At 41.7% G+C, this 26,881-nt stretch overlaps 2 protein-coding genes across 2 annotated transcripts; both read left to right on the forward strand.

Moving 5' to 3' along the window:
* The first annotated feature begins 424 nt into the window (after window positions 1–424).
* LOC102722727 (monothiol glutaredoxin-S2) lies at window positions 425–1,268 on the forward strand. Its single transcript, XM_040520043.1, has one exon. The coding sequence runs from the start codon at window positions 494–496 to the stop codon at window positions 863–865; it is 372 nt and encodes a 123-aa protein (XP_040375977.1). The 5' UTR covers window positions 425–493; the 3' UTR covers window positions 866–1,268.
* A 22,620-nt stretch (window positions 1,269–23,888) lies between these two features.
* Window positions 23,889–26,881, forward strand: LOC102702604 (protein indeterminate-domain 11-like). Its single transcript, XM_006643808.3, has 3 exons — window positions 23,889–24,851; window positions 24,982–25,381; window positions 25,490–26,881. Exons 1-3 carry the CDS (start codon window positions 24,689–24,691, stop codon window positions 26,379–26,381), a joined length of 1,455 nt encoding a protein of 484 aa, XP_006643871.1. The 5' UTR covers window positions 23,889–24,688; the 3' UTR covers window positions 26,382–26,881.

Genomic DNA, 26,881 nt, shown 5'->3' on the forward strand with positions numbered 1-26,881 from the left:
TAACCAACGTATGCTAATGACAGGTTAATTAGGCTTAAAAGACTCGTCTCGTTGTTTCCAGGCTAACCGTGAAATTCGTTTTTTCATTCGTGTCCGAAAACCATTTCCAACATCCGATCAAATATTTGATGTGACACTCCTCCAAAAATTTTCTAAATCTAAACGCCCTGATTATCTCAATGCTCACGTCGTCGTCGTCGTCACCAGCTAGCTCGCTCGCTCGATCAGTGGCAGCTAGCTAGTGATCACTCGCTAGCTCAGCTCAGCAGCTCGCTTCCGAGGTCCGGCCACGTGACGCCACCCCGGGCCCCACCTCCTCCTCCACTGACGTCACCCCCCATGTGCCCTCGTCAATCTCCCCGGCCCCAGCTTATATATACCCTGCTCCGCCTCTCCGCCACCGGATACCGATCGATCCTGTACGTCTCGACGGCGAGGTGAGCAGAGCTTACTGCGCGGGCGAGCGGGGAAGTGGTGCGGTGCGGTGGTGGAGATGCAGGCGGTGGCCGGGATCCGGCGGGGGCTGACGATCGACCCGGCGGGGGAGGAGGAGGCGCCGGCGGAGCGGGTGGGGCGGCTGGTGCGGGAGAGCCCCGTCGTGGTGTTCGCGCGCCAGGGCTGCTACATGGCGCACGTCATGAAGCGCCTCCTCGCCGCCGTCGGCGCGCACGCCACCGTCATCGAGCTGGAGGGCGCGGCGGAGGCCGAGCTGGCCGGCGCCGCGGCGGCCGCGGCCGCGGGCGCCCCGCTGCCGGCGCTCTTCGTCGGCGGCGCGCCCGTCGGCGGCCTCGAGGGCCTCATGGGGCTCCACCTCAGCGGCCGCCTGGTCCCACGCCTCAGGGAGGTCGGCGCCCTCTGCGCCTAGCCCCGCCACGTGTCCACGCTCGCTTCGTTTCGCTTCCCGCGCGCGCCAACTCCGAGGCATCGTCGTCTTCCTCCCTCCCTCCCCAATCTCTCTACCATGGCCAGCTCCATGTACATAAGCTGGGCTAGCTCCGCCATTTCCGAAATCCAGAGGGGGCGGGATGAAAAATTCCACGCCAAAATAATACTATTTTGTTTGGCTGATGTGTTTTTTCTGTGGAAACCAAAGGGGTTTAGTGAACAATTCCTGGACCTAAATGTGATTATTACTTAATTAGGTGCAATGCGATCAAATTTTGTCTTTCGCACCTTTGTTTTTACTTTTTTACAGCAGTTATTACACCATTGCATGCATGCAATCAACTCGATCATCTTGGTTAAATTAAGTGATCTCCTCTTCTGTTTTGTCCTGATGTGATGTGTGTTGCCTTAATTTGGTGTAAATTACTACACATGATTGGCTTATAATCCCTACTTGGAAGCAGATTATTTTATGGCCGGAAGATAACATATTAAAAAGCTTAGCTTTGCTGTGGTGGGTGATTAATGGAATTAGGAGACGTCACCACCAATCTTAGAACCCTAATGGCCGCTCGATCATTCATGCCAATGATCAAACGCATCCTTCCATAATCCAATTGTCAAAAGTAATTAAGTGTCCTTGCAACTGTTCTTAATTAATCCGCTGTGATTAGTTGTCAGTAAGCTGCCTTTTTCCGCTCTTGCAGCTAATCTATTAAACAAGGGTATTTTTCTCATTCTTAGTAGTATCAGCAGTAGTATCAGCAGGTATCAAATTTTACATATAAAACATAAAACATTGATATGTCTTGTTACCTACTTACCTATTCGACTCGAGGATGGAAAAATTTCTCATTAAATAATCTGAAATCTGTGTGTTAATTAGTTTGGCGTCGTTGCTTTTGGGAGAAGAAATGTGAAGGTAGAAACGTAGAGTGAAGATTAGTTACGGTTGCTAACACTGCAAGGCAGTGCCCCACAAGTTTGACATATGTATTGATTAAGTAATAGTAATAATTTTGTTTAAATATCCCGAAAAATATTTGCGTTTAATTTGATCGATGCATGCATGCATCATGGCGTGGCGTGGCACGTGCCTGCCGCATAATTCCCGGCGAGGTGAAAAAAATTGGAAAAAGAAATGGGCACGAAATTTCACGTGGCGATCGATGGATGCACACGATCCCACACTGTTCACCCGTGTGTACGCTATTTAAGCTTCGAATCAATCAACCATCAGTGACGTAAATAAATAAAACCTGAATATTCAGAACAACTATAGTAAAATGGAACAATGTTAGATTCTTATTTTGAACTTAAATTGAATCTTAGATCGATCACTATTTTAGACCAGATCATTGAGGTAAAAGCCTATATTTATAATTTAGAGATTAAAATTAAGTAGGGATGGTGGTGGGTGACCCACCCCATCACAAGTCCCTAATTTTTTTTAAAGGGAAAAATGTATATGGGGTCAACATCTCAATGAAAAGATAGTGAAAAAAGACCGAAACCAATTGAGCTACCTCGCTCCCTCCGTACCAAAATAAAAATCTTTTAATTTTACCTATAATATTTGACTTTTTGTCTTATTTAATTTTTTTACGATTAATATTTTTTATTAGATGATAAATTGCGACTATTTTTTTAATTTATTTAAAAATTTTAAATAAAACGGATGGTTAAACGCTGTACATGAAAATGAAAGAATTGGTTTTTTCTAGGACAGAAGGAGTACGTCAGTAAGAAATACTTACAAAAGCTATGAAATAACATATATAGAAAATAATGATACTGATGATCGATGATTAATGTTAGTTTTGTTTAATTAAAATATCGTTGCAACATACGTGTAATATGCATGGTATATTGAAATAATTCATAAGCTCTTCAAAACTAGCATCTTGTAAATCCTACGGGCGGTCTCTAACTCAGGGTCGGTTTTAAGAATTTCCAGCGCAAGAGGCTTATGCTCACATTGTGGATATCCTTATTACCTTTATTTGAGGTAACAAGAAAAATAAATTAAATATTGTTGATAAATTTGATTTATTTTTAATAAATGTTAATATTTCTAAATAATGTATTGTTTAGAAGCTTATACATCTTCCAACAGCCGCGGCTTATCCAGACGATCTAATTAAAATTTTCACTTACCTCACGAGAATCTATAACTATAAACTTTACAAAACGGAATAAAAGAAAGTTAAAGAAACTTGACTTTTTTCAGATTCTTGTGAGATTATACCCCAATTAAGGACACGTTTGGAGGAGCTTCTTTAAGCTTTTTTCAAAAGCAGTTTCCCTAAACGGTCCACAGCTTTTGAGAATATGTAATTACGTATTCTAGGAAAAACTAAAAATCCAAAAACTGCAGAAGTTGAGTTTAAAAGTTTTTTCCAGATTCTCGTAAGCTGCATTTCCGGAAGCTCCTCAAACAAGAATAGAGGGTGTCGCTGACCGGTAATCATCGGCTTATAATCTACGTAAACCGCTTGGAAACCGTAGAGCGAGCACCACTTTCTAAGCAGTATGCGCTGCACTGAAAACGCCACGGTTTTGCATAGGTTTTTCGTTGTCTGCTTCTGCTTGGCTCGTTTTGCACGTCTTTGTTGTCAGCTTGTGCAAATAACAAAGTCGTATTCTTTTCTCCTATAGATTCTTTCGTTTTTTACATACATACGTCCCGAACAGTTAAATAGTACGTTTTTTCGCGTCCTAGCTACCTCTTCCATTCTAAAGTATAAACGTTTCTTTAATTCAATTCTAGTACCCAAAGTATAACTACTAAATATTGTAGGTACTACTGAAATTGCTGGTACTAAATGTGTTACTCCCTCCGTTTCACACCATAAGATTTTCTAGTCTTGTCTAAATTTATATGGATGTTAATAAATCTAAACATATATATAAATTATATACATTCATCAATTGATGAATTTGAGCAAGACTAAAAAGTCTTATAATATGAAACAGATATAGTATTGATTATAATACTTTCTATTTTATCTTTACCTTCCACTTCACTCACCCATTCCTCGTTTATCAAGAGACATCATAGTGTTTTTTTCTCAATCTTAATCCATGCTAAAAAATCTTAGAGATACTTGGACAAAGGGGTACCTGTTTATGGAAATTGTTATACATATGACTCAACCATCCAATGACAATGATGTCATTCAGTTGACTCTCTTTATCTAATCAATAGTTATTATGTTTCACTCTACACCAACGGTACAATTGAAACGTACGGGACTGCCTGTTTATATATATACTACGTGACTGACCTGGGGAGGTGTTCTCTGGCCGTCATTTACTACTAGCAGTACAGATTTGCATATATAAATACACGGAGTAGTGCATTGTGGTGGCATCAACGCAACCTGCGAGTGATTAAAATTTAGCAGTTGAGTTCTTCTTATGCATGCGTGATGATCAGATCTGACTCTGACACCGTGCGTGCAGAGATCGGGCACTGCTTTTCCATCATGCTGTGTGCTACTATTAGCTTCAGTAATCCTTGGGCGGATCGGAAGAACTGAACAGCATTTCCATGATTTGATTTTAATTTCCTCGCTGACAGGAGATCGCAGATCGATCAGTTACCATCTAATTCTGACGAAGATGCTGTTAATTAACTGCCTAATTATTAAACTCTCCCTGGCATTGATATGCAATTCAAAACATGCATAATTAATCGACCGGTCGATTATAGTATATGTTTGCTCGTCCTCGAGCGAATTTTGTCGTCAGTGAGATTGTTGGCCCAGAGCGAATTGGCCCAATAATTGGTTTGGTTGCTTCCTCGGAAGAAATAAGTCTACTTGAGGTCTCTTAACTTATCGTCGGTTTGTTTTTCGTCCTTGGGCCGCAAAACCAGATATAACCGGTCTCTGAACTATCAAAACCAACGCAAAAGAGGTCCCTTGGTGGTTTTGAAGACGGTTTTGGCTGACTTGGCGCTTACATGGCTAGTTTGACTAGGTCTTTGTCTTACGTGACATTGACATAACGCTTATACGGTAATTATATATCAGAAAAACAGTGAGCCCACTTGTTAGCACACACAAAATAATTTAAAAATGGCAGGCTCACGTGGGTCCACAGTCAGCTACCCACCATATTAATATTTCTTTTGGGTAGCTGACTATGCGCCCACGTAGGCCTGCCATTTTTAAATATTTTTTATGTGCAAGTGATAAGTGGGTCCATTGTTTTTTCCAATATGTAATTGCCACGTAAGCGTTATATCAATACCATATGGGATGGAGACCTAGTCAAACTAGCTATATAAGCGCCAAGTCAGCCAAAACCACCTTCAAAACCGTCAAGGGACTTTTTTTGCACTGGTTTTGATAATTCAGGGACCGGTTATATCCGGTTTTACGGTTCAAGGACGAAAAACAGATTGGATGATAAGTTGAGGGACCTCAAGTGCTTGTTCCTCTTCGGAACAGTAGATTAGTTAATCTAGGCCTGCTGGGATGGTCCAGCCCAGTTGGTTTGGGCCGTCTTTTTCAACTTTGATACTCTCGATGCATGGATTACAGATTTACAGGGGAGAAAAAACAGAGCGAGTTCTAGGCAATGACAAATTGAAATAAGCCAGGCTTAGTTACATGTCATGCATGCACTGAACATCTGCCAAGCTAATGACAAATTTAAGTGACACAAGCTTGGTTACATGTTATAAACCGATCTAAAATATGGTGTAAAAATAAGAAGGTAGCTAGTCTTGTTCGGCGCTATCTTGGCCGTCGTCTCCGGCGAGACGTGCGGCGCCTCTGTCGTGGTGGCTCTTCAGGAGTAGGATTCTCCAGCGACGGCCGCTTGTGCACTGCGCTCGCTGGGATGTTGGCCTCGGCGAATAGGGCCCGGTAGCGTGTGATGACGGGGGCAAACGCTTGGCACGCCGCGAGCTGCGCGTCGGCGGCGGCGGCATGCTTGCCCAGCGCTTGCATGAGCGCCTCCTCGCCGGGCCTCCCCGCGTAGGCGGCCGCGCCCCGCGTGACCATCTCCCTCACCGGGATCGTCTTCCTCATGACACGGGTGACGCGACTGTCAATGTTGTTAGCCTCGGCCAACTCCTCGGCAGTAGGGACGTTGCCGTCCCGGAGCTCCGACTCCGTGATCTCGCGCGTGGCGTTGATCACCTCGGTGATCTCCGCGTCGACAAGGTCGTCCGCTGCTGCCAGGCGGCGCATGTCCTGAGGTGGTTGAGGTGCTTGTCCTGCAGGGGGCGCATCGCCGAGACGATCTCCGTCGCCTCCGCACAGCGCGCGTCGAGCCAGGCGGCGTTCTTCCTGAGCGCCGCCTCCTCGGGCCTCCCGGTGCCGGAGAACACGGACAGGCCCCTCCTGAAGTCCGCCAGCTTGGACGCAAAGTCGCCGGCCATCCGTCGGACGGTGAGCTCCGGGCCGACGGCCCAGTCCAGCAGCTCCGGCGAGGGAGGGTCGATCGGGGTCATCGAGATACTTGGTGGCTATAGACGCGAGCGTCGCGATGGTCTCCTCGAACTTTCGGTCGTTGGCCTCGTCCTCCGGGCCCGACTGCATCAGCTCGTCGAGGAGGTCGTCGTCGATCGCCGGCGTCGTGCCCATGATCAGCGCCAAGCAAAAGACGCAGACGTACAGTGTGGCGATCAAAGGCAGTGGCAATAGTATGGAGGCCTTCGTTCAATTTATAGCCAAGCCTTCGTTGGTTCTGAAGCCTTCGTTGAGTAAATTAGAGAGACGGGGAACTCCCAGTCGGACTTTTGGTTGCCTACCTTATTGGGCCTTGGCGCGTGTGGGCCTCCAATTGTGTGTGGGCCATGCGATGCAAGCGGCTACCGTTGGTTTAATAACAGTAAATTTGTTTAATATCCCGAAAAGAAATTGTGTTTTGATGGAACATCATGGCACGTGTCTGCCGCATTATTCCCCCGTCGAGGTGAAAAAATTGGAAAAAGAATTGGGCACGGAATTTCATGTGGTGATCGATTGATCGATGCACACGACATATCACGACCTTACCTTCGTAGTAAGTACCTTATTTTCTAGTGAGTGAAGTGTACCAGCGGTATCTAAACTTGTGTGTATGTGTTATCTAGGTTCTTGAACTTTCAAAATGTATTTTTGGGTCCCCAAACTTGTCTAGGGTGTTATATAGGTCTAAACGAGCTCCGACCCACTCCATCCGCTGAGGTAACATGCCACGGTGGTGTCATGTGGGTCCCACATGTCAGTATCTCTCCTGCTTATTCTTTTCTCTCTCTTCTCGTGGGCGCCACTGTGGCATGCCACGTCAGCGGATGGAGCGGGTCGGAGTCCGTTTGGACCTATATGACTCCCCCGGACAAGATCGGGGACCCAAAAATACATTTGAGAGTTCATGGACCTAGATGGCGCACACACATAAGTTTAGGTACCGCTGGTGCACTTAGCTCTTTTGAAGTTCTTAGATACAATATTTTGTCTCTTTATTTTATTTAAATATTTTTGTGATTATTATTTTATTATTACTAGATGATAAAACATGAACAATACTTATGCGTGACTAAATTTTTTAAATAAGACGAATAGTCAAATTTTGGACGTAAAAATCAAAAAGTGAGTTTATTATGGGAGGTAAAACTTTAGGATTTTTTTATTTTATATTTATGGTTCAGGTGAGGTGAGTATACATCAGTCAAAGTGATATATGATGATCAAATAAACCAAGGTTGATGAGCCACAGCGGATTAAATTAATTGTGTCTCCTGCCGACGACGTCACTGCTAGCACTGCACCAATCTATATCATCCGACATTCTCTCGCTTCAGTTAATTAATAATTCGATATTATTTTTTGAGTTGTTGGTCTCTTTCGCTTGCTTGCTTCTGCCGATCAAGCTAGCTACTAGCTGCCATTCAGATCGGATCACCAATCGTGCTAATTATTATTTGATTCTCTTAACCTTTTTCATCTGTGCCGACGATGAGCAACGGGCCTTAAAGCTTAAATTAGCGAGCCAACTATTGCTACCAACACGTATGGTTTCGCTGACATATTTAAGAATTTGCCACTGTTAGGTGGCACTTAATCTGAATCCACCTGTAATAAACACAAACAGCGACAAATTGTTAAATTGGGCACAGTAGCAGGTGCCAAATAATTAAATGCCCCGGTTTCGCTTATACCTATATTTATCCGTATAGTTTATTATTATAAGAAATTGATTTATGAATAAAATTTTATATACATGTTCTTAATGATTCAACTAAAATTGTGGTAAACTAAAGAAAAAAAATCACTAGATAAACTCCAAAGTTAAAATTTCTTATAGTATAAGTATAAGCGAAACAATTGGGTTGACAGAACCAACCCATCAATCCTCCACGCAGTCTATTAATTAGCCATTTAGGAATTACTGCCGTCTATACATAGACATTTTGATTGTGTACATATTCAATTGATAAATGTGTATTATATATATAGATCCATTAGTATTAATATAAATCTAATAAATATTAGAAAATGTTATGTTGTAAAACGGAGGTAGGAATTAAGTGGTTTTCTTACATAAGTTAATGGCCAATATATTACTCCAGTACGTCGAAGTGAAATGAATGAATACCAATAATAATGGCACACGAATGATCTTGAGATAAGAGGATAATAATGTCACGAACTATTGGACAAGGATTCCACAACACACGAGAAATGATAACGACATGTGTTTATGTGCAGCTTGCCAACGATATTGCATCAACGACCAACACATACCAACGTGGCAGGTGACATACACTACCAGACTCAGCATCAATACTGTAGGTGCAAAACCGACAGAAAAATATATTCTCTCGCCAGAAAAGGCATTCCTGTAGGTGCACCCACAGAAATATCTAACAGAAAAATTACCACAGAAATATTTAATTGTTCTGAAGGTTTACCTACAGAGAATTGTTTAGTGATGGGTTTATTCTATGCGTGGACCACAAAAAAAGTTCAATGGCGTCAGGTTTTTGCTCCCTAAATTCTGACGTGGCACCGACAGAAAATAATGTCAGAAATTTAAAATATGTGAGACAGCCTACAGAAAAATACAATGTGCAGTAGCACAGAACAATAATGTTTCATTGTGTAATAAGAATATTTTTGTGGGCTAAAACCGTCAAACTTATGATAAAGATTCACATATAATACACAAAAATGTAAAATAACTATGTATTCACAAATAGTACAACCAAACACTAAAATAGTACATCCAATGTGCACATCAGGCATCCATCAGTGAAACTATCACATGTTTATGATAATACACCCACGAATCATTTAAGTAGTGCCACATTCACATCCATAAAAAAACCCCATATTTTAGAGCCACACTTGAATTGCATCATCCATTAACACCACCTTCAGTTACTGAACGAAACAACACAGTTAATTAGTTTCATCTCAAGCCATTGCTTAGAGACAACACCTCAAACCATCAGTGAGGTGTGTACAAAAGAATGTCTTCAGTCTTTAACTTAGTTCCTACCAAAATATCATCACATATGCCAACAACCTTCTATACTTGAGTTGCGACCAAAAGATCATGAAGTATCGTTAAAGTCCTATTCTATCTATGTTGCTACCAAAAAAAATAATGTAGGTGCACCCACAGAAATATCTGACAGAAAAATTACCACAGAAATATTTAATTGTTCTGAAGGTTTACCTACAGAGAATTGTTTAGTGACGGGTTTATTCTGTGCGTGGACCACAGAAAAAGTTCAATGGCGTCAGGTTTTTGCTCCCTAAATTCTGACGTGGCACCGACAGAAAATAATGTTAGAAATTTAAAATCTGTGAGACAGCCTACAGAAAAATACAATGTGCAGTAGCACAGAACAATAATGTTTCATTATGTAATAAGAATATTTTTGTGGGCTAAAACCGTCAAACTTATGATAAAGATTCAAACATAATACACAAAAATGTGAAATAACTATGTATTCACAAATAGTACAACCAAACACTAAAATAGTACACCCAATGTGCACATCAGGCATCCATCAGTGAAACAATCACATGTTTATGATAATACACCCATAAATCATTTAAGTAGTGCCACATTCACATCCATAAAAAACCCCATATTTTAGAGCCACACTTGAATTGCATCATCCATTAACACCACCTTCAGTTACTGAACGAAACAACACAGTTAATTAGTTTCATCTCAAGCCAATGCTTAGAGACAACACCTCAAACCATCAGCGAGGTGTGTACAAAAGAATGTCTTCAGTCTTTAACTTAGTTTCTACCAAAATATCATCACATATGCCAACAACCTCCTATACTTGAGTTGCGACCAAAAGATCATGAAGTATCGTTAAAGTCCTATTCTATCTATGTTGCTACCAAAAAAAATAATTAGGTGAGGTGTTGTTGTGAGAAACAAAAGACAGTCTACTTCACTGATGTATCTTCCAAATGCAAGATGCTATGTTGTGTCAGCCATCGCGTTGCAACTAGGCGGGGGTGTTGTTGCATCCCATTTGTCCCTCGTACCTGGTGTTCAGCTCAGAGATGAGGTTCTCCTCACTGTCCATGTTGGTGCCACTGGTTCCATCAATTTGAGCTTCGTGATGGGACCCCGCATGAGAAGAGTCAGTTCGCTGCAATAAGCAAGTACCAATAGTAAGATAACCAATCATATTTTACAGCGTAAAACCTTAGTTTTGTGAGGATGGCAACAAGGAAAATTAGTGACTAGCTACTATAACCATAGATGACCATGTCAGAAGTTTCAGGCACCAATATATTCCTAACATCTAAAAGGGGTGGCATTCATTGCTACCTTACCATAATTTAGAACTAAGAATAAGGCGGTGCCCAGGTGTTAAAGTGATCAACATGATGCTTGTGAACTGTTGTATGTGTGTTCATTCTGCTACCAAAAATGATTAGTTCTCTATATGAATGAAAGAAATAGAAAAAAGGAACAATGATTGGTAGGGTTAATATTCTACATAGACAAATTAATATTATTTCTATTATTACCAACTGATGATGCATCGGGGACATTAGATCTTCATTAATAGGTGGCATTAGATCTTCCTCAGATGGTGGTTCCACTCCCATCCTGTCAAAAATAGACTACAATTCAAACATAATAGGGATTAGCAGGACATGAATGCCAAAAATATATATTTGTATAGTTATATTTCAAATATCACCTTGAACATCCGTGAATTAGATTGTAGTCGGCATTGAAGTTGTGCATTTTCATGCATTAGCTGTAAATTTTGGTTTCGCAAATTTTGATTAGATGATGAGGTAGATGGCCTAGGTATTCTCTCTTTGCCAGCTGCAATGACGGCAGCCTTGGACACAGCGCCATTACCAATGGGAAGGCGTCCATGTGGCAGGCCATTGCAAATGGTGTAAAGTGCCTTTGGATCTAATTCATTCCCACCTAAATCTTCTTGAGTTTCTAAGGCAGTAATTGCACTATAATAAGCCTACATTGCAAAAATATATCCTGAGATTGTGCAGCAATGATGGAAATAAGATAGCAACAGAGCAGTTCAAAAGTTTGGAAGAGGTCACAATGACAATATACCATAATTTGTTCTGCCTTTGAGTTGTTAATTGGTCCATGACTTCCAGAACTATCCACATTTCTAGCACTTGATTTCATAACAGCAAATGTGTTTAATCCAGTAGCCTTCTCAGGTCCGAAGTCATGCTCCTACAAATGCAACCAATAAATTGTGAACTAACCAATGGTCTAATAAAAAGTAGTGCTTAAGGATAATTGGTTGATGGACAAATTTAATACCAGCCATTGTTGTGTTTCAGTAAATGGTCTTGATCCTCCTCTATTCCAAGCATCATTTTCAGATTGTAGCCTTGATTCTCGGGCTTTCTGCCGCTTCTCAAGATATTGTTCAGTTTCCCAATGATGGCAGAGAGATGGCCAATCATCTTCACTAACCCATTCTATGCGAGCCTGCAAGTGTTCCTCCTTTGAAAGTTCAATTGCACAAGCTACGTTGTTTTTAATTCCCTCACCGCGCACTATATGAAAGTAGAGCTTAACAACATCAACACGAAGTTGATACATCATATCATTGACGCGCTTATATGCATGGTTTTCTAGGACACGGTCTGCAGCATCCTTTAGTTCTTCTCTTGTAGTAAACAAACGCTGCATAGTGTTGTTCAAGATACAAAATAAGTTGTAAAACACAGAGAACATATGAAATGTAGGCAGGGAAATAAGTACTTTACCCAAAATTCATTGATCACTCGATCTACACAAGTCTCTCCATCTCCCTCTCTTTTCTTCAAGTAATAACCTGCCCAATGGAGTGCAGGACGGCTCCGAGTGATCCTACCATCATTGTCAAGGTCCTCCACAGTGCCTGGGTATTCACGTTTCAAAATAACACCAAGTTGTGTGGTGTACTTGTACTCTGCAGCTTGATAATTCACATACTTGAATTGCCTGTATATAAATAAAACTACTTTATTTTCAGCCTAAAAAGTTGCAGCCAACTATTAGCAAATGACTGAATGATAGGACTGATTTTTTTTGAAAGCTAGCATGGTTGACAAGTTAATATTTACTAGTAGCCTAAAATAATATATTTGTATTGTGGCATAAGTTTCTTAACTAGATTGCAGAATGCATGTATTATGAAATGGTAGAATGAGTACCATTTATGAATTCTCATAGAAGGCTAGCAATTCTGATTTTAGTAGGAAAGCTAAAAATATATTGAAATGTATACTTACATTTCACCCCTAGGTATAAGGCCCACCTTCCGACCCCGTCGAGGTACAGCAAGGTTGGTCCGTGACCTCTCCTTTCGTCCCCTTTGTGCAGGAGGTTGTCTATCTTGCGTACCAGTAACACGGTGACTTTCATGGTTCTGACCTTTAGCAGTAGAGTTAGCAGGGTTCACTTGAGTGCCATTCGTAGAAGGCACACTCCTTTGTGAGCTTGCACCATTAGTGTTGCTGGTACTAGAGGAATGACTGCTTGGACGCTTCTTTGAGGCAAGAGTCCGATGACGAAGGTTGTTCATGATTTGCACAAGAAAATATAATTATTATTGCTTACATACATACATACATACATACATACATACATACATACATACATACATACATACATATATATATATATGTATAATATATATATATATATATATATATATATATATATATATATATATATATATACATTAATGAAGAAATATATCAGCTGAATGGTATTAAAATGCATCAATGCATATGCAGCAATTACTTAATAACATGACAACAATATATAGCATATTTCACACAAGTCTTGTCCACATCATACACAACAATCTGACCACAACAAAAAAACAAGACTTAATTTATAATTAAAAATCTTCAGGATCATAAATTGGGCCTTCTAGCTCATGATCTTCATCAGTTTCATCATCATCATCATCATCATCATATTCATCATCAAATTCTTCATCTTCCTGTCTTGAGGCATTATGTTTGGCAAGATAGTCCAAATCTTTCTCATTAGTTATCTCATCAGATGTGTAAGAAGTTGCTATTTCAATGTCATCCCCTAAATCAATGATAAAATGACCTTCCAACCCGTCCTCTTGATAGAATGAGTCAATTTGCGGCTGATCATCAATAGGAATAGATTCATCTCTGCTACTAGGAGGTAAATAAACATGAGGGGTAACATGATATACGACCCACCAATCTTTTAAATATGTCCTGGAATCACATGGGTAAGGCAGGAAATAAACTTGAGTAACTTGACTTGCAAGAACAAATGGTTCAAAGTTTGAAAGCCTAGATGTGTGCTTAACTTCAACCAAACCTAAATTTTCAGTGCGCCTAACACCTTCCAGTGTTGGATCAAACCAACGGCAATCAAACAAAACCAACTCTAGGTTCATGCTGCCTTCCCAAGTAATTTTGATGATGTCCTCGATGACACCAAAGTAGTCAATAACATTGTCATCATCATCGACGCAAGACACACAAACACCAGTATTGATAGTACTTAATCCTGGTTTTGCACTCTCATACTTCTCCGAACGAAATCTACATCCATTCACATCATAGCATCCATAAGAGGTTACTCTTTTAGGAAATCCATAAGAAATATGCCGATACTAGACTTTATCATGCACTGCATAAATATAATAAGTTATTAGTTGAATAAGTTAAAAGAAAGAATGAAACAGTAGATTAGTTTGAAAGAATTACTTGTTTTTTGAACCAATCAAAGAAATTAGGTCCATGTCTGGTCCCACGGTAATATTTCCAACCATTTAATCTTAGGTCGCGACGTTGCTTATCTGTAGGTGCAATTCTACTCTTCCATTGTTCCTTATCAAATTGTCTACATGTAGGGTATAATTTAGGGAAAATACAAGAAATGCTGGAAAGTTAAAAATGTTTTGTTTCAAACACTTACTCAAAGGAAGAATCCATCTCAGATATGTTAGTTAATATATACAAGAAAGCAGCCTTGTACTCCTCGCTTGTAAGATCACAACATGCACGACGATTAAAACACCGACCAGGGTATTGAAAAATATGAAGGTTACAGAAACTCTCAAATGTAGAGGCACCGTCATCGTATCGAGGGATTTTATTTCTAGTCGATCTCACATTGTTGCTGAAATAAAGTGAGAGGAAATTTGTATTTTCCTCCACTAAATAAGCTTCGACAATGGATCCCTCAACACGAGCTTTATTTCTAACTTTTTCTAAGTTTTCCGATGCACCTATATTGTTGAACATGATAAGTCAAAAATAAATAGTTGTAAGGACTAGCCAAAAACTTAATTTTTTCAGGTTTGTGTTAATTAATATTTTACCTCTCATATGGATACATCCAACGGGCTAGAACAGGACCACCAAGGCGTGCCTCACGAGGTAGATGCACAATTAGATGTTGCATTAGATTGAAAAATCCTAGTGGGAATATCTTCTCTAGTTTGCACAGAAGAACAACAACGTTCTGTTCAAGAGATTGCACGACATCCTTGCTTAGTTCTTTAGCACATAATTGTCTATAGAAAAAACTAAGCTCAGCCAAACAAACCCATATATTTTCAGGAAGGAATCCACGAAAAGCTACAGGAAGCAATCTCTCAATAAATATGTGGTAATCATGACTTTTTAGGCCAAAAACCCTCCTTCTCAATAAGTTGACCCATCTTCTAATGTTGGCTGCATACCCATCAGGAACTTTTAGATCTTGAAACCACTTTAGAATGATTGTTTTGTCATTCCTATCAATGCAGAAAGCTACCCTTGGCTTGTGCCACTTGCCATTGCCCTTCAACTCCAAGTGCAATGACGGGTAGTTGCAAATGTCAACTATATCCTGTCTTGCCTTCACATTGTCCTTTGTCTTATCAGGTATATTAAAGCATGTGTTCCATATAGCTTCGGCTACATTTTTCTCATTGTACATGACATCAATATTGTGTGGGAGGAGTAATTTATGAAAGTATGGAAGCTGCCAAAAACAGTTCAGGTGGGTCCAATTGTAAGTTTTACCATAGTTACTTCTATCATCTACATGTGCATACATTTGTTCTCTTACTTCCTCTCCTGTTAAAATACTTGGTGCTTCATCCAATACTGGGGTATTCTTTCGAAATGCGTTGGATTGAAATCTAAACTCATGGAAGAAAACGCCTATGACAATCAAACCAACATGCTTTGCCACCATTACGGAGGCGAAATGCTTGTGTATTACATAGACATATTGGGCATCCAAGGATACCATGGGTGCCCCAGGCAGCAAAATTTCCATAAGCAGGACAATCATGGACATACCACAAAAAGGCTGCTCTCATGCAAAATCTTTCCTTGCGTGTAGCATCCCATGTTTCAACCCCCTCCCACAACTTGAGAAGATCATCAACTAACGGTTGCATAAGAATACTCAACTTTTTCCCTGGGTGTTCAGGACCGGAGATAACTAGTGCAAGGAATATATATTCTGCTCTCAAGAGTATTCCAGGGGGCAAATTTAGTGGAGAAATAAAAACTGGCCAACAAGAGTACGGAGCAGCAGTAATATTGAAAGGTGCGAAGCCATCGGTTGAAATAACAAGTCGAACATTTCTTGGATCTCTACCAAAGTCCGGAAAATCTATGTCAAATTGCTGCCATGCTTCACCATCACAAGGGTGCACCAACTTACTAGTCGTGGATTTTTTATGTGATTGCATAGCCTTTGCAGTGTCCTCATGTGCATAAAGCCTTTGCAGCCTATCAGCTATGGGGAGGTAGCGCAAAACTTTGCGTGGGACCATATTTTGTCCATCCTCAAATCGAGGGGTGTTACAAAAGTCACACTTATCTTTATGTTCATTTTCCTTGTAGTACAACATGCAATTATTGTAGCAGACATCAATTTTAATATATGTCATACCTAGGCCCTGCCATAATTTCTTTGAATGGTAGAAATCCCTAGCCAAATTAGATTCCGGAGGAAGAAGTTCATGGATTAGTTGCAAGGTATCATCATAGTGCGCTATTGACATATTGTACTCTGACTTTAGAGCAAGCAAACGAGCAATAGCAGATAGTTTAGAGTGCATTGTGTTTTCATGGACCGACTCATTAGCACTATCCACCATTCTATAGAAAGCACTAGCAGAAGGAGTCGGCTCTTCATCATGTACTGGTGGTTGGGCAGCCCCTAGTTCAAGTAGCATCTCATCCATGTTATCATGTTGATCAACCCCATCGTGGCCCATGGTAGAACCAGACTCATTATTTCTAATATATCTCTCCCCATGTTCCGTCCATGTCTCATAATTATCCTTAAACCCATACTTACATAGGTGTACCTCTATAATATCCCGCGAATGTCGCATATAGTTGCGACACCTAGCACATGGACACTTAATAGCCCCGTGTTCAACTAAATCTGTTAAAGAGAAGGCAAAATCTAGAAACAGATTGGTCTGTTCAATCCACTCATTAGAGGGTGCAGAACCATGACGCCAACCACTATACATCCAATCCCGTTCTGCCATAATATTGTTCTGTGTTTAAACCAAAATTAGTAAATAAAGTAGGTTTGCTCAATATTCAGATCACATACAAATAAAAAAAATCAAAAGATAGCTATCTAAATTCAGTAAGCACAAGCTTGCAGAAGTAGAAAAACCATGTGAACTAGAGCTTACCCGATTTTGTTAAATTAACAAGGCCAGCACGATAAATATTTGTTGTATGAATTGGTCAACAACTTGGGGCTTCACAAACCAGGGCTTTCTTGACAAATAATGTGCAAATCTATAAACATGTCCATATTCCTTCAATATAAAAATCAAAGCATATATGTAACAGCAAGGGCGGCCAAAATTTTATATCGATGAATATGCCTCGTACAACTATATATGCAGAAAAATTGCAAAATCAAGGGCAACTTTATTTCAAGAATGTTTCATCATATTCATATAGATAAAGAGTATGGTTGCTTAGTAAGAGGAGGCAAACAATGGCAGAAACATACCTTTCTATGTGTGGTTCAATATGGCATGCGTCGTTGATTTTTGGTGTTGCAGGCACCGGTCGGGCTGGCTCTAGTGGCTGTCGGATGGGCTCCTGGAGCCTCGTCCTAGTGCCGGCGGCGGAGCACTGGGAGCCATGCCCTAGCACCGGCGGAGGGGCACTAGGGGTCGCACCATACCGTCGGCGGCAGGGCCGGTCGAGTCGCGCCGTTGAGTGGCGGCACTGCGGCCACGCCCTAGCGCACGCGTGGGTCTCCGGTGGAGGGGACGTGAGTTGGGGCTGGGATGAAGCAAGGCGGTGCTGGGGGTAGGGATGGGGACGACGGCGTTGGAGAGATGGAAAGATGGCAACGACGCTCTCTCTGTCTGCTATGATCTGGATCTGGGGAATGGGTTTTAGGGTTACCTCCTTTTTCCCTGTGGGCCAAAAGCCCATTACCTTTAGAGAAATGTTCACTTCACACAGTTTTTTCTCGCTGACACATATTGGTCTATCCGCGCAGATGAAAATTTAGCGCCATATCTGTTTCCCCTCGCGCCAAATGGTTTGCAATTTCTGTAGGAAGACGGTGACCCACGCGGAAATATTTTTTTCTATGAGTCCATTTCATAACCCACATAATTATTCTATTTTCTGTGGATTCAAGTTACACCTTCAAAAATATTTGTTATTCTGTAGGTTATCTGTAGGACCTACAGAAAATATAGTGGCCCACTCCAAAGTGTGGTAGTGATGGTACAACGATCGTCTGCTACAGGACACCAAAATTGATCATGTCTTTAAAAAAAATGGAAGTGTTCCTACGTACGTAACAAGGTATTTGCAACAGGATGGGCTTCTATGCCTCGATGTTTGACGTCGTTGACTTTTCATAGACATTTAATTATTCGTCTTATTCAAAAAATTATATAATTATTAATTATTTTTATATCATTTTATTTATTTCTAAATATACTTTTATGCATATACGTAGCTTTACCTATTTAAAAAATTGAATAAAACGAACGGTTAAACTTATATAAAAAAGTCAACAGCGTCAAATATTTAGGGACGGATGAAATACCTTCCCTCCAACTTGACCTGAAACATAAGTAGATTGCAGATATATACTTCAACATGCTAATTATATTGTTGTATCCTCAATGAACCTAAGGTAACATTCATAGGCTAGGAGAAATATATTTTTCTCCCCTTCTGTTAATATAATTAATACCTTTCCTCCACTGGATCTATTGAATTTTTTTTTGAAGAACTTTATTTTTCTCATCAAAAATACACAAAACCAACATTGGATTCCAGACATTGGGGCCATGATCACTGTACCATAAGTCGATATCATTTGTTACATCCACTGTACCTAGCTACACCGAAGAAACATATTGCAAAAAAAGTAGCCCACGAGACCAACCTCTCAAGAAGGCTCCATCAACAACTTGCCAAATTTACAGAACTCATCCAATTTCATATATAAATTAATCATCATATTAATTATGCATATTTTCATGAATTAAAGAATATGTACCCGTACAATGTTTTGGCGTGGTAGCTGTTTTGCTTTTTCACCAGGACAAATCAAGGGCAGTTTAATTAATTAACAAATTAAGCAAAGTGAAGCTGACGTTGGAAACGTTTTGACCCATCTATCGTCTCTATATCCCTTGCTTGTCTCCAAAGGAACTAATTAGAAAAGGATGCTAAGATGGATGGAAGAAATAATCAACCAATCTATGTGTGTAGTTTTAAAAGGTTCCTTTTTTTTTTTGAGTGAAGGACATGCTAACCCACGGGTCTATAAACTGTTCATTTTTGCTGACATCTTCCTTTGTTTCTTTCTACATGTCCTGCATCTATCTTTGCCTGCAGGGACCAACTTGCAGCTGCAGGTAGCAGTTTCAAATCCTCAGGTGATTTTGTTAGCTCATAGTTTGGTATAGAATTCTCCATATATATAATGTACATATATAGTAGCACCTGCTCCACCATGGTCTGATTTAGCTCAGTACTTGAATTACATATCTTGCTGAAGCCCTAATTGGAATATGAATTTGGCCGCGTTCGGCGTGGGGTGTAAGTTAAGTTATCTCTGGTACGAAAAACGTAGTAATAGATCAGTACATGACTAATTAATTATTGCTTATTAAAAAATATAAAATAGATTAATATGATTTTTAAAACAACTTTCCTATAGAATTTTTTTGCAAAATATACATAGTTTAGCAGTTTGGGAAGTGCACGGAAAACAAGGAAAATAAGTTACCTTATCACTCTAACCGAACGCGGCCTTTGTCCTATAATGTGTACTATAAGGGAACTGATTTATGTATTTTTTTCCACTGTTTTATACATTGCACCAGAGGACCTCTTATGGATCATAGATATTTTGTAGGTTTTCCATCGGCATCGGACTAACTGATGTGCAAATCTTGTAGAATTTCAAAAAATGCCTCAGTAAGTTAAGCATTATCGTTGACTTATTGTGACAGTAGGACATATGTACTGGCTGGTGGGCCTAGTGGTACCTCTGAAATCATCAGGTGATCAATTTAGTTAGCCCAATTGTTGGCAATGAATTTAATTTACATATATGTATTACATGGTACCACCTCTGTCCCATAATAAATTTATTTTTTGATTTATGTGTACGACGTTTAACCATTCGTCTTATTTAAAAAATTTGTACAAACTTAAAAAAATTTATCACGCATAAAGTATTATTCATGTTTTACCATATAGTAACAATAAAAATATTAATCATAAAAAAATTCAAATAAGATGAAGAGTGTATCTAAAAACTGAAAAACGAACTTATATAATATGTGACAGAAGTAGTAGCACTTGCTCTACCATTTTAGTCTTAAGAGTCATATATATATATATATATATATATATATATATATATATATATATATATATATATATATATATATATATATATATATATATATATAGAGAGAGAGAGAGAGAGGGAGGAATTACTTGAATTACATATCTTGCTGATGCCCTATTTGGAACATGAATTTCCCCTAATCTCTCCTACCGGTGAACGATTTTTCACGGACTCACATGCCCGAAGTATTCAGCTAGGCCTCTATTGGAGCTTAGGGATTTTGTAGGATTTTCATGGACATTGGATTAATCGACGTAAAAATCAATTAAAATTCCCGTGTTTTGGATCATTCCTCGCTAAGTTACCAATGTCTCGTTATTGTTGACTAACTGCGACATCCAGGACACCAGTACCAGGGGTGGGCCTAATATTGGGGCCAAAATGAACAATGAGATGCCAATATGGAGTTCAATTTGTAGCTAGGAGTAGCACAAAACTAGGATGTGTGTGGCAGAGGGTTCGTTTGGATATCTTAAAATTAAAATTTTGAGAAGCGGCCGGCTCAGAATCTGAAAAAGCCAGGTTTCCTAGCTTCTAGCTTTTAGTTTATTTTTGATTATGTAACTCCAGATTCTCAGAAGCCGTGTGCTGTTTAGGAGAGCTTCTGATATCTGTAGATTCTGTGAGAAGCTCCAGCTGTCCAGAAGATCCTCCAAACATGCCCTGAATATGAAAAACAAAGGTGTGACGCCGATGCATGCAAATGCAAGCATATGGTGTGTGTGTGTGTGGGGGGGGGGGGGGGGGGGGCAGTGGCCCTGGTGAAAGGAAAGCATGGCTAGCTGCATGCAGAAGGACAGGCCAGGCCAGAGATGAGATTTTTGCTTTGGTAGAGGTCCCCAGACCAGGCTTTAAATTTGGGGCTTTTGCAACAAAGTGTGGTTGTGCTCTTGTCGTTGGATGACCTAATCTGAGCGCCCATAGTAGCAGCAGTACAAAGCCCCCTGCCACACACACACACACCCAGGACAACCATGCTCTGCACTGCACTGCATTGCATTGACATTGGCTTTAATTCTCATCATGTTTTACCTTTTCAGTTTGGTTCTCATGTCTAATCTCATCTAGTCCGGTTAGTTATCTTACAAAAAAAAATGCAGGTTTTTTTTTAAGTCAATGGATGGATATTCAAATCGGACTGAATTAAGCATTATGCATGGATGACCAATACAGTTGTGTTCTCATTTTACGAGAACACATATCGTGACACTAGCGGCAGTTATCGTATATACAACGAGACAGTAATTCAGGATGTTATTGTACGCCTTGTTTTTAAATCACGTTTAAGTTCTAAAGGAGTCTTAAATGATTAATTTGAGAAGATACTTACCCCATCTTTTCGTTTATACTTATTCTTATAACCATAAATTTAAATTTTCAACCTTAAATTTGGAATTGATTTTGAGGTTTTTTCACTAAAGTTTCTTTTTCAACTTTTATCTTTTAGATCGCTAAAAATACATATATAAAATTTTTGTTCACATATTATTTTTTGTTTGCAGATATGACGTTTGACTTTTTCCGTGAAATACCCAAAAATCGCTCCAATCAACTTGAGTGAAGATTTAACGGTCCGAAGATACTCAGGGTATAACTTTTAAGAAAGACTAATGAAAGTACCTTGCTTATTGATGCATAAATCGGTATGACTATATCATGAGTAAATTGAGCTTGACTACGGTTCCCTCTACTATTACTCTATTAGTGTTCCCTCTACTATTACTCTATCAGTATTTATCATCGGTAGAAAAATCTCAACCGTTAATTTAGATTAAAACGATAAATGGTTTAGCTTTCTACTACCAGTAAAAAAAAAGCACGGTAGAACATCTAAAGTAAATTATGGTTAGCATGTTGATTACTACTTACCAAATAAAATTATTGGTAAGTGTAAAAATATATATACTTTACTATTTGCGTACACATATAAAATTGAAATTTGTGAATGGAATGGTAACTCTCGCCCATAATTAATAGCGTCAGTCTCTAATTAAGTATGAAATTAACTACACTAAGTAGGTTTTTCATGTGCATGACATATCGATGGTTGGGATCAAAACATGAGAGGGATTGAAAGATTATCATTCTAGATGAGACAGCTTAATGCATATTGAGCTCTGGATGACAACTATATATATAGGGTATATAGATTTCAAGGAAGGAGAACAACTATAAAACTTTGGATCAGGGGATCAGTCATGCATGCATTGTTCAACCTATCCTTTACCTGTGAATTCAATCAATGGGCCAATGATGTGTGTGCAAATGCAAAAAAGCTGACCCTTTTGCTTAGCCTGCTTCACCCACTCATTCACTCAACTCAGCACACACATACACATACACATACACATACACCCACTTTCCTCCCTTCCTAAACAGCATAAATGAATGAAGAGCCCATCATTCTCCAGGAAATCATACCAACCTTTCATCAGGCCATACTACTACCTAGCTTTCCCACTTTTAAGATCGGCAAAGCTGATTGTTTGTGTGTGTGTGCCCTAATTTTGTTGCCCTACCTGAAGCAAACAAACTCTCATGGTGCTCACTAGTTTTGACAGTTGTTAAAGATACCAAAACCAAAGCTGGAAGAGATGTATCCATGTCATAGATGCTGAGAGATACACATGCATGTACAAAATTCATCAGAATTTAAACTTCAGAAGCAGGGTTTTATTGGTCACCCCGACACAATATTTTTTAGTATGAAAAACACATTTTTTTTAGATTTAGGAAAAAATAATTTGTTCGGAATTTACTGTTTTATTTCGTCCAAACTTTCTCTTTTTGAATTTTTCAAAAAAATAAAAACAATGTTCTATCGGTCCCCGAGATGTTTTTGATTTCCGCGAATTTGAACCCTATTCGGAACCATGGAAAAGTAGATGATCATGTCGACCTTTTGTGTCTCATGTATTGGTGTTGTCACCAACATATCAAAGCTATTTAATTAGCACTCGTTTGAGCGATCTATTTTTAATTACCACTAACACCCAACTCATATTTTGTTTCAGTTGCAGAGAAAATGTCAATAATTATTCAGTATACTGCAAAATTAAACACCCATTACCTATCTCCAAGCAAGTCAAGCAGGGCGCCCTACAATAAAATGATAAATCAAAGCAAAGGTAAGCAAAATTCAGACTGTCAAATGTCACCCACAGGCCACACGTCCCACCGTGACAACCGCTGGTCTCTTTTCGCTTTTATTTATATACTTATAATCAAATAATAAATTTTAACATTAAATTTATAATTAATTTAGGATTTTTCCATCTTAGTTATTTTTAGCCTTGATTTTAGATCACTAAAAACACATATCTAAATGTTTTATTTATAAATTATTTTCCACATGCAGATGCGTCGTTAGGTTGATCACTGCTTAGCACTGGCACTGTAGCTCATGTATATCTAATCATCCCCAGCTCGCCTTGGAGGTGGTACCAGATAGTAGCAGTAGTAATTAGCATCCATTGGAAGAGCATAGAACGGGATTAGGCAACAGTGACAGCAGCGAGCAGCAGGGCATGTACAGGGGATTTCTTGAGTCCAGTGCATCACAGTCTGAAGAGAGAGATTCAGAGATAGAGAGAGAAGAGAGCCAGAGGAAAAGACAGAATGCCCAGTGATCCTTGTGGGGTGTTGCTGACACAGAGCTTGCTCTCTAGAGAGAGAAAGCTAGTGAGAGAGAGAGATAGATAGAGAGAGGTAGAAGACTAGAAGTAGTGTAGTCCAGTGTGAATTGTTGGGTGTCCAATGGGTGGAGGGGTTGCACACTTGCTCCTCATCCACACTAGCTACCCCAGCTCAGCTCAGCTCAGCTCATTCCTCTCTCTCTCATCAACCCTAGCTAGAAGAACTAGATAGAAGCTTTCTTGAGCCAGCCAATTAACTCGATCTCTCTCCTCTCGCTCTCTCTCTCTCTCTCTCTAATTGCTCTCTCGCAGTTGCTGCTTAATCCGATCGATCGATTGATCGGGGGTGAGAAGCTAATTGAGATCATCAGCTCCGTTCTTGGCGAGAGGGAGGGGGTAGACAGCTCCGTGATTCCGTCTATGCCGGTAGTGACACTGCAGGTGCACGCTGGGTAGGCAGTGGTAGTGGTAGCAGCAGCCAGCAGCTGCAGTGGTGGTGGTGGCGCTAGTCGTCGTCCCCGGCCGGCCTCGATCGTCTCGTCGTCAGAGACCGGTTCACGGGTTAGGGTCGCCGCCGGCCCCCACCGCGCGCGGCAGGTGGAGGTACGGGGTGCAACTGCGAGCTGCTTGCTGCACATGATCGGAGGCGGATCGGTCGTCGTCGTCGCCGGCAGCGAGATCTGACTCCGATCCATCGCCGATCGATCGATCAGACGTGTGGGTAGAAGCAGCAGCAGCAGAAGTTAGCTGGAGCAGTGGAATTCAGGAGAGGGTAGGTCGAGATGATGCTCAAGGATCTGGCGGAAATTCAGCAGCAGCAGCAGCAGCTCGCCGCCGAGGAGAACATGTCGAACCTCACGTCGGCCTCCGGCGACCAGGCCAGCGTCTCGTCCCACCCGGCCCCGCCGCCCGCCAAGAAGAAGCGCAGCCTCCCGGGCAACCCAGGTCAGTGAAATGAATTCTTCAACTACTACACGTTCATGAACTGCAGCTGCTGCTGCGATCGAATTGAATTTGAATTAGGAGGAAGTAATCAAAGATGAGTTTTTTTTTTTGGCTCGTATCTATTAATTAGATCCTGAGGCGGAGGTAATCGCGCTGTCGCCGAAGACGCTGATGGCGACGAACAGGTACGTGTGCGAGATCTGCGGGAAGGGGTTCCAGCGAGACCAGAACTTGCAGCTGCACCGGCGAGGGCACAACCTGCCGTGGAAGCTGAAGCAGCGGAACCCCAAGGAGGCGGTGAGGAAGAAGGTGTACGTGTGCCCCGAGGCCGGGTGCGTGCACCACGACCCGGCGCGCGCCCTCGGCGACCTCACCGGCATCAAGAAGCACTTCAGCCGCAAGCACGGCGAGAAGAAGTGGAAGTGCGACAAGTGCTCCAAGCGCTACGCCGTCCACTCCGACTGGAAGGCCCACTCCAAGGTCTGCGGCACCCGCGAGTACCGCTGCGACTGCGGCACCCTCTTCTCCCGGTCAGTCCGATCGCCGTCGTCTTCTTCCTCCTTCCTTTCCTCCTCGTGCATGGCCACGCGGCTGAATCGCGCTGATCGGGTTGGTGGTGTTGCATTGGTGGCCAACAGGCGGGACAGCTTCATCACGCACAGGGCGTTCTGCGACGCGCTGGCGGAGGAGAGCGCGAGGGCGGTGACCGCGGCGGCGGCGGTGGCGGGACAGCAGCACGCGGGGGCGGGGCTTCTCTTCCCTCAGGGCGGCGGCGGGTTGCAGCTGCCGGCTGTGCTCGATCACCCGGCGATGGCGATGGGCGGGCACGGGCTGATGCAAGAGCTGTGCCTCAAGAGGGAGCAGCAGCAGCAGTTCGCGCCGTCGTGGCTCACGGCGCAGCAGCAGCAGCTAGAGACGATGGGCAGCGCGGTGAGTCCGGCGGCGATGTACGGGTCTGCGAGGCTGGACCAGGAGTTCATCGGGAGCTCCACGCCGGAGAGCGGCGCCGCGCAGCACCAGGGCGGCCTGAGCTTCGCGTTCTCGTCGACGTCATCCGCGCCGCCGCCCGTCGCCTCCTCGGCGCACATGTCCGCCACCGCGCTGCTGCAGAAGGCTGCACAGATGGGCGCGACGCTGAGCCGGCCGTCGAGCCAAGGCCAGATGGCGGCGGCGAGCACGCACAACAGCACCAGCGCCACCACCAATGCAGCTCCTCCTCCTACTAGCAACGTGACGAGCACTTGCGTCGGCGCCGGCAGCTACGGGCTCGCATTCGAAGCGTCTCACTTCATCGGAGCAGACGACAGGACCAGGTCCGATCGTGCCACCAGCAACGGCGGAGGCGGCGGCGCCACCGCCGGAGCCGGCAACGACGGCCTCACCAGGGACTTCCTGGGCCTTAGAGCCTTCTCCCACGGCGACATAATGAGCATGGCAGGGTTCGATCCCTGCAGCATGTCGACGACGTCGGCCTCGTCGGCGGCGTACGACCAAGGCCACCACCACAGCAACAAGCCATGGCATAGCTAGTAACCTCGGCAACCACATCCACACCAGCTCGGCCGCCATGAATGAATTGAAGCGAACTATGCATGCACACATCCAGCTAATTTTGCTCGTGGACTGACTACTCATCGAACTGCACGATGATCATGTCAAGATTCATAGCTGGGTAAGTGAGCCGAATTCAATTAGCCAGCTTCATCTCTTTCGATGATCGATGTTCCAATTGAGGTTTAATAATTTGATGTTCTTTTGGGGAGGGTATGGGCTGTTCAATTCAAATATATATGGAACTTTCAAATTATATATTGTTCATGCTAGCTACTATATACTATCATAGTTAATTCATCTTCCTACTGTAATAATAAAATTTTTAGCTATTCAGCTCATACAGCTGTGTAGTTCTACTGCTATTGGAAGCTCCATTTGTAATAATCAGTTGTTCCCATTAATTAATCGATCCATTTAATTTGCTAGTTCTTGTATAATAGTAACATGCATCTGGAGATGTCATATTGGCCGGTGGA

The sequence above is a fragment of the Oryza brachyantha genome, chromosome 1, assembly GCF_000231095.2.
Source record: "Oryza brachyantha chromosome 1, ObraRS2, whole genome shotgun sequence".
Classification (NCBI taxonomy): Eukaryota; Viridiplantae; Streptophyta; class Magnoliopsida; order Poales; family Poaceae; genus Oryza; species Oryza brachyantha.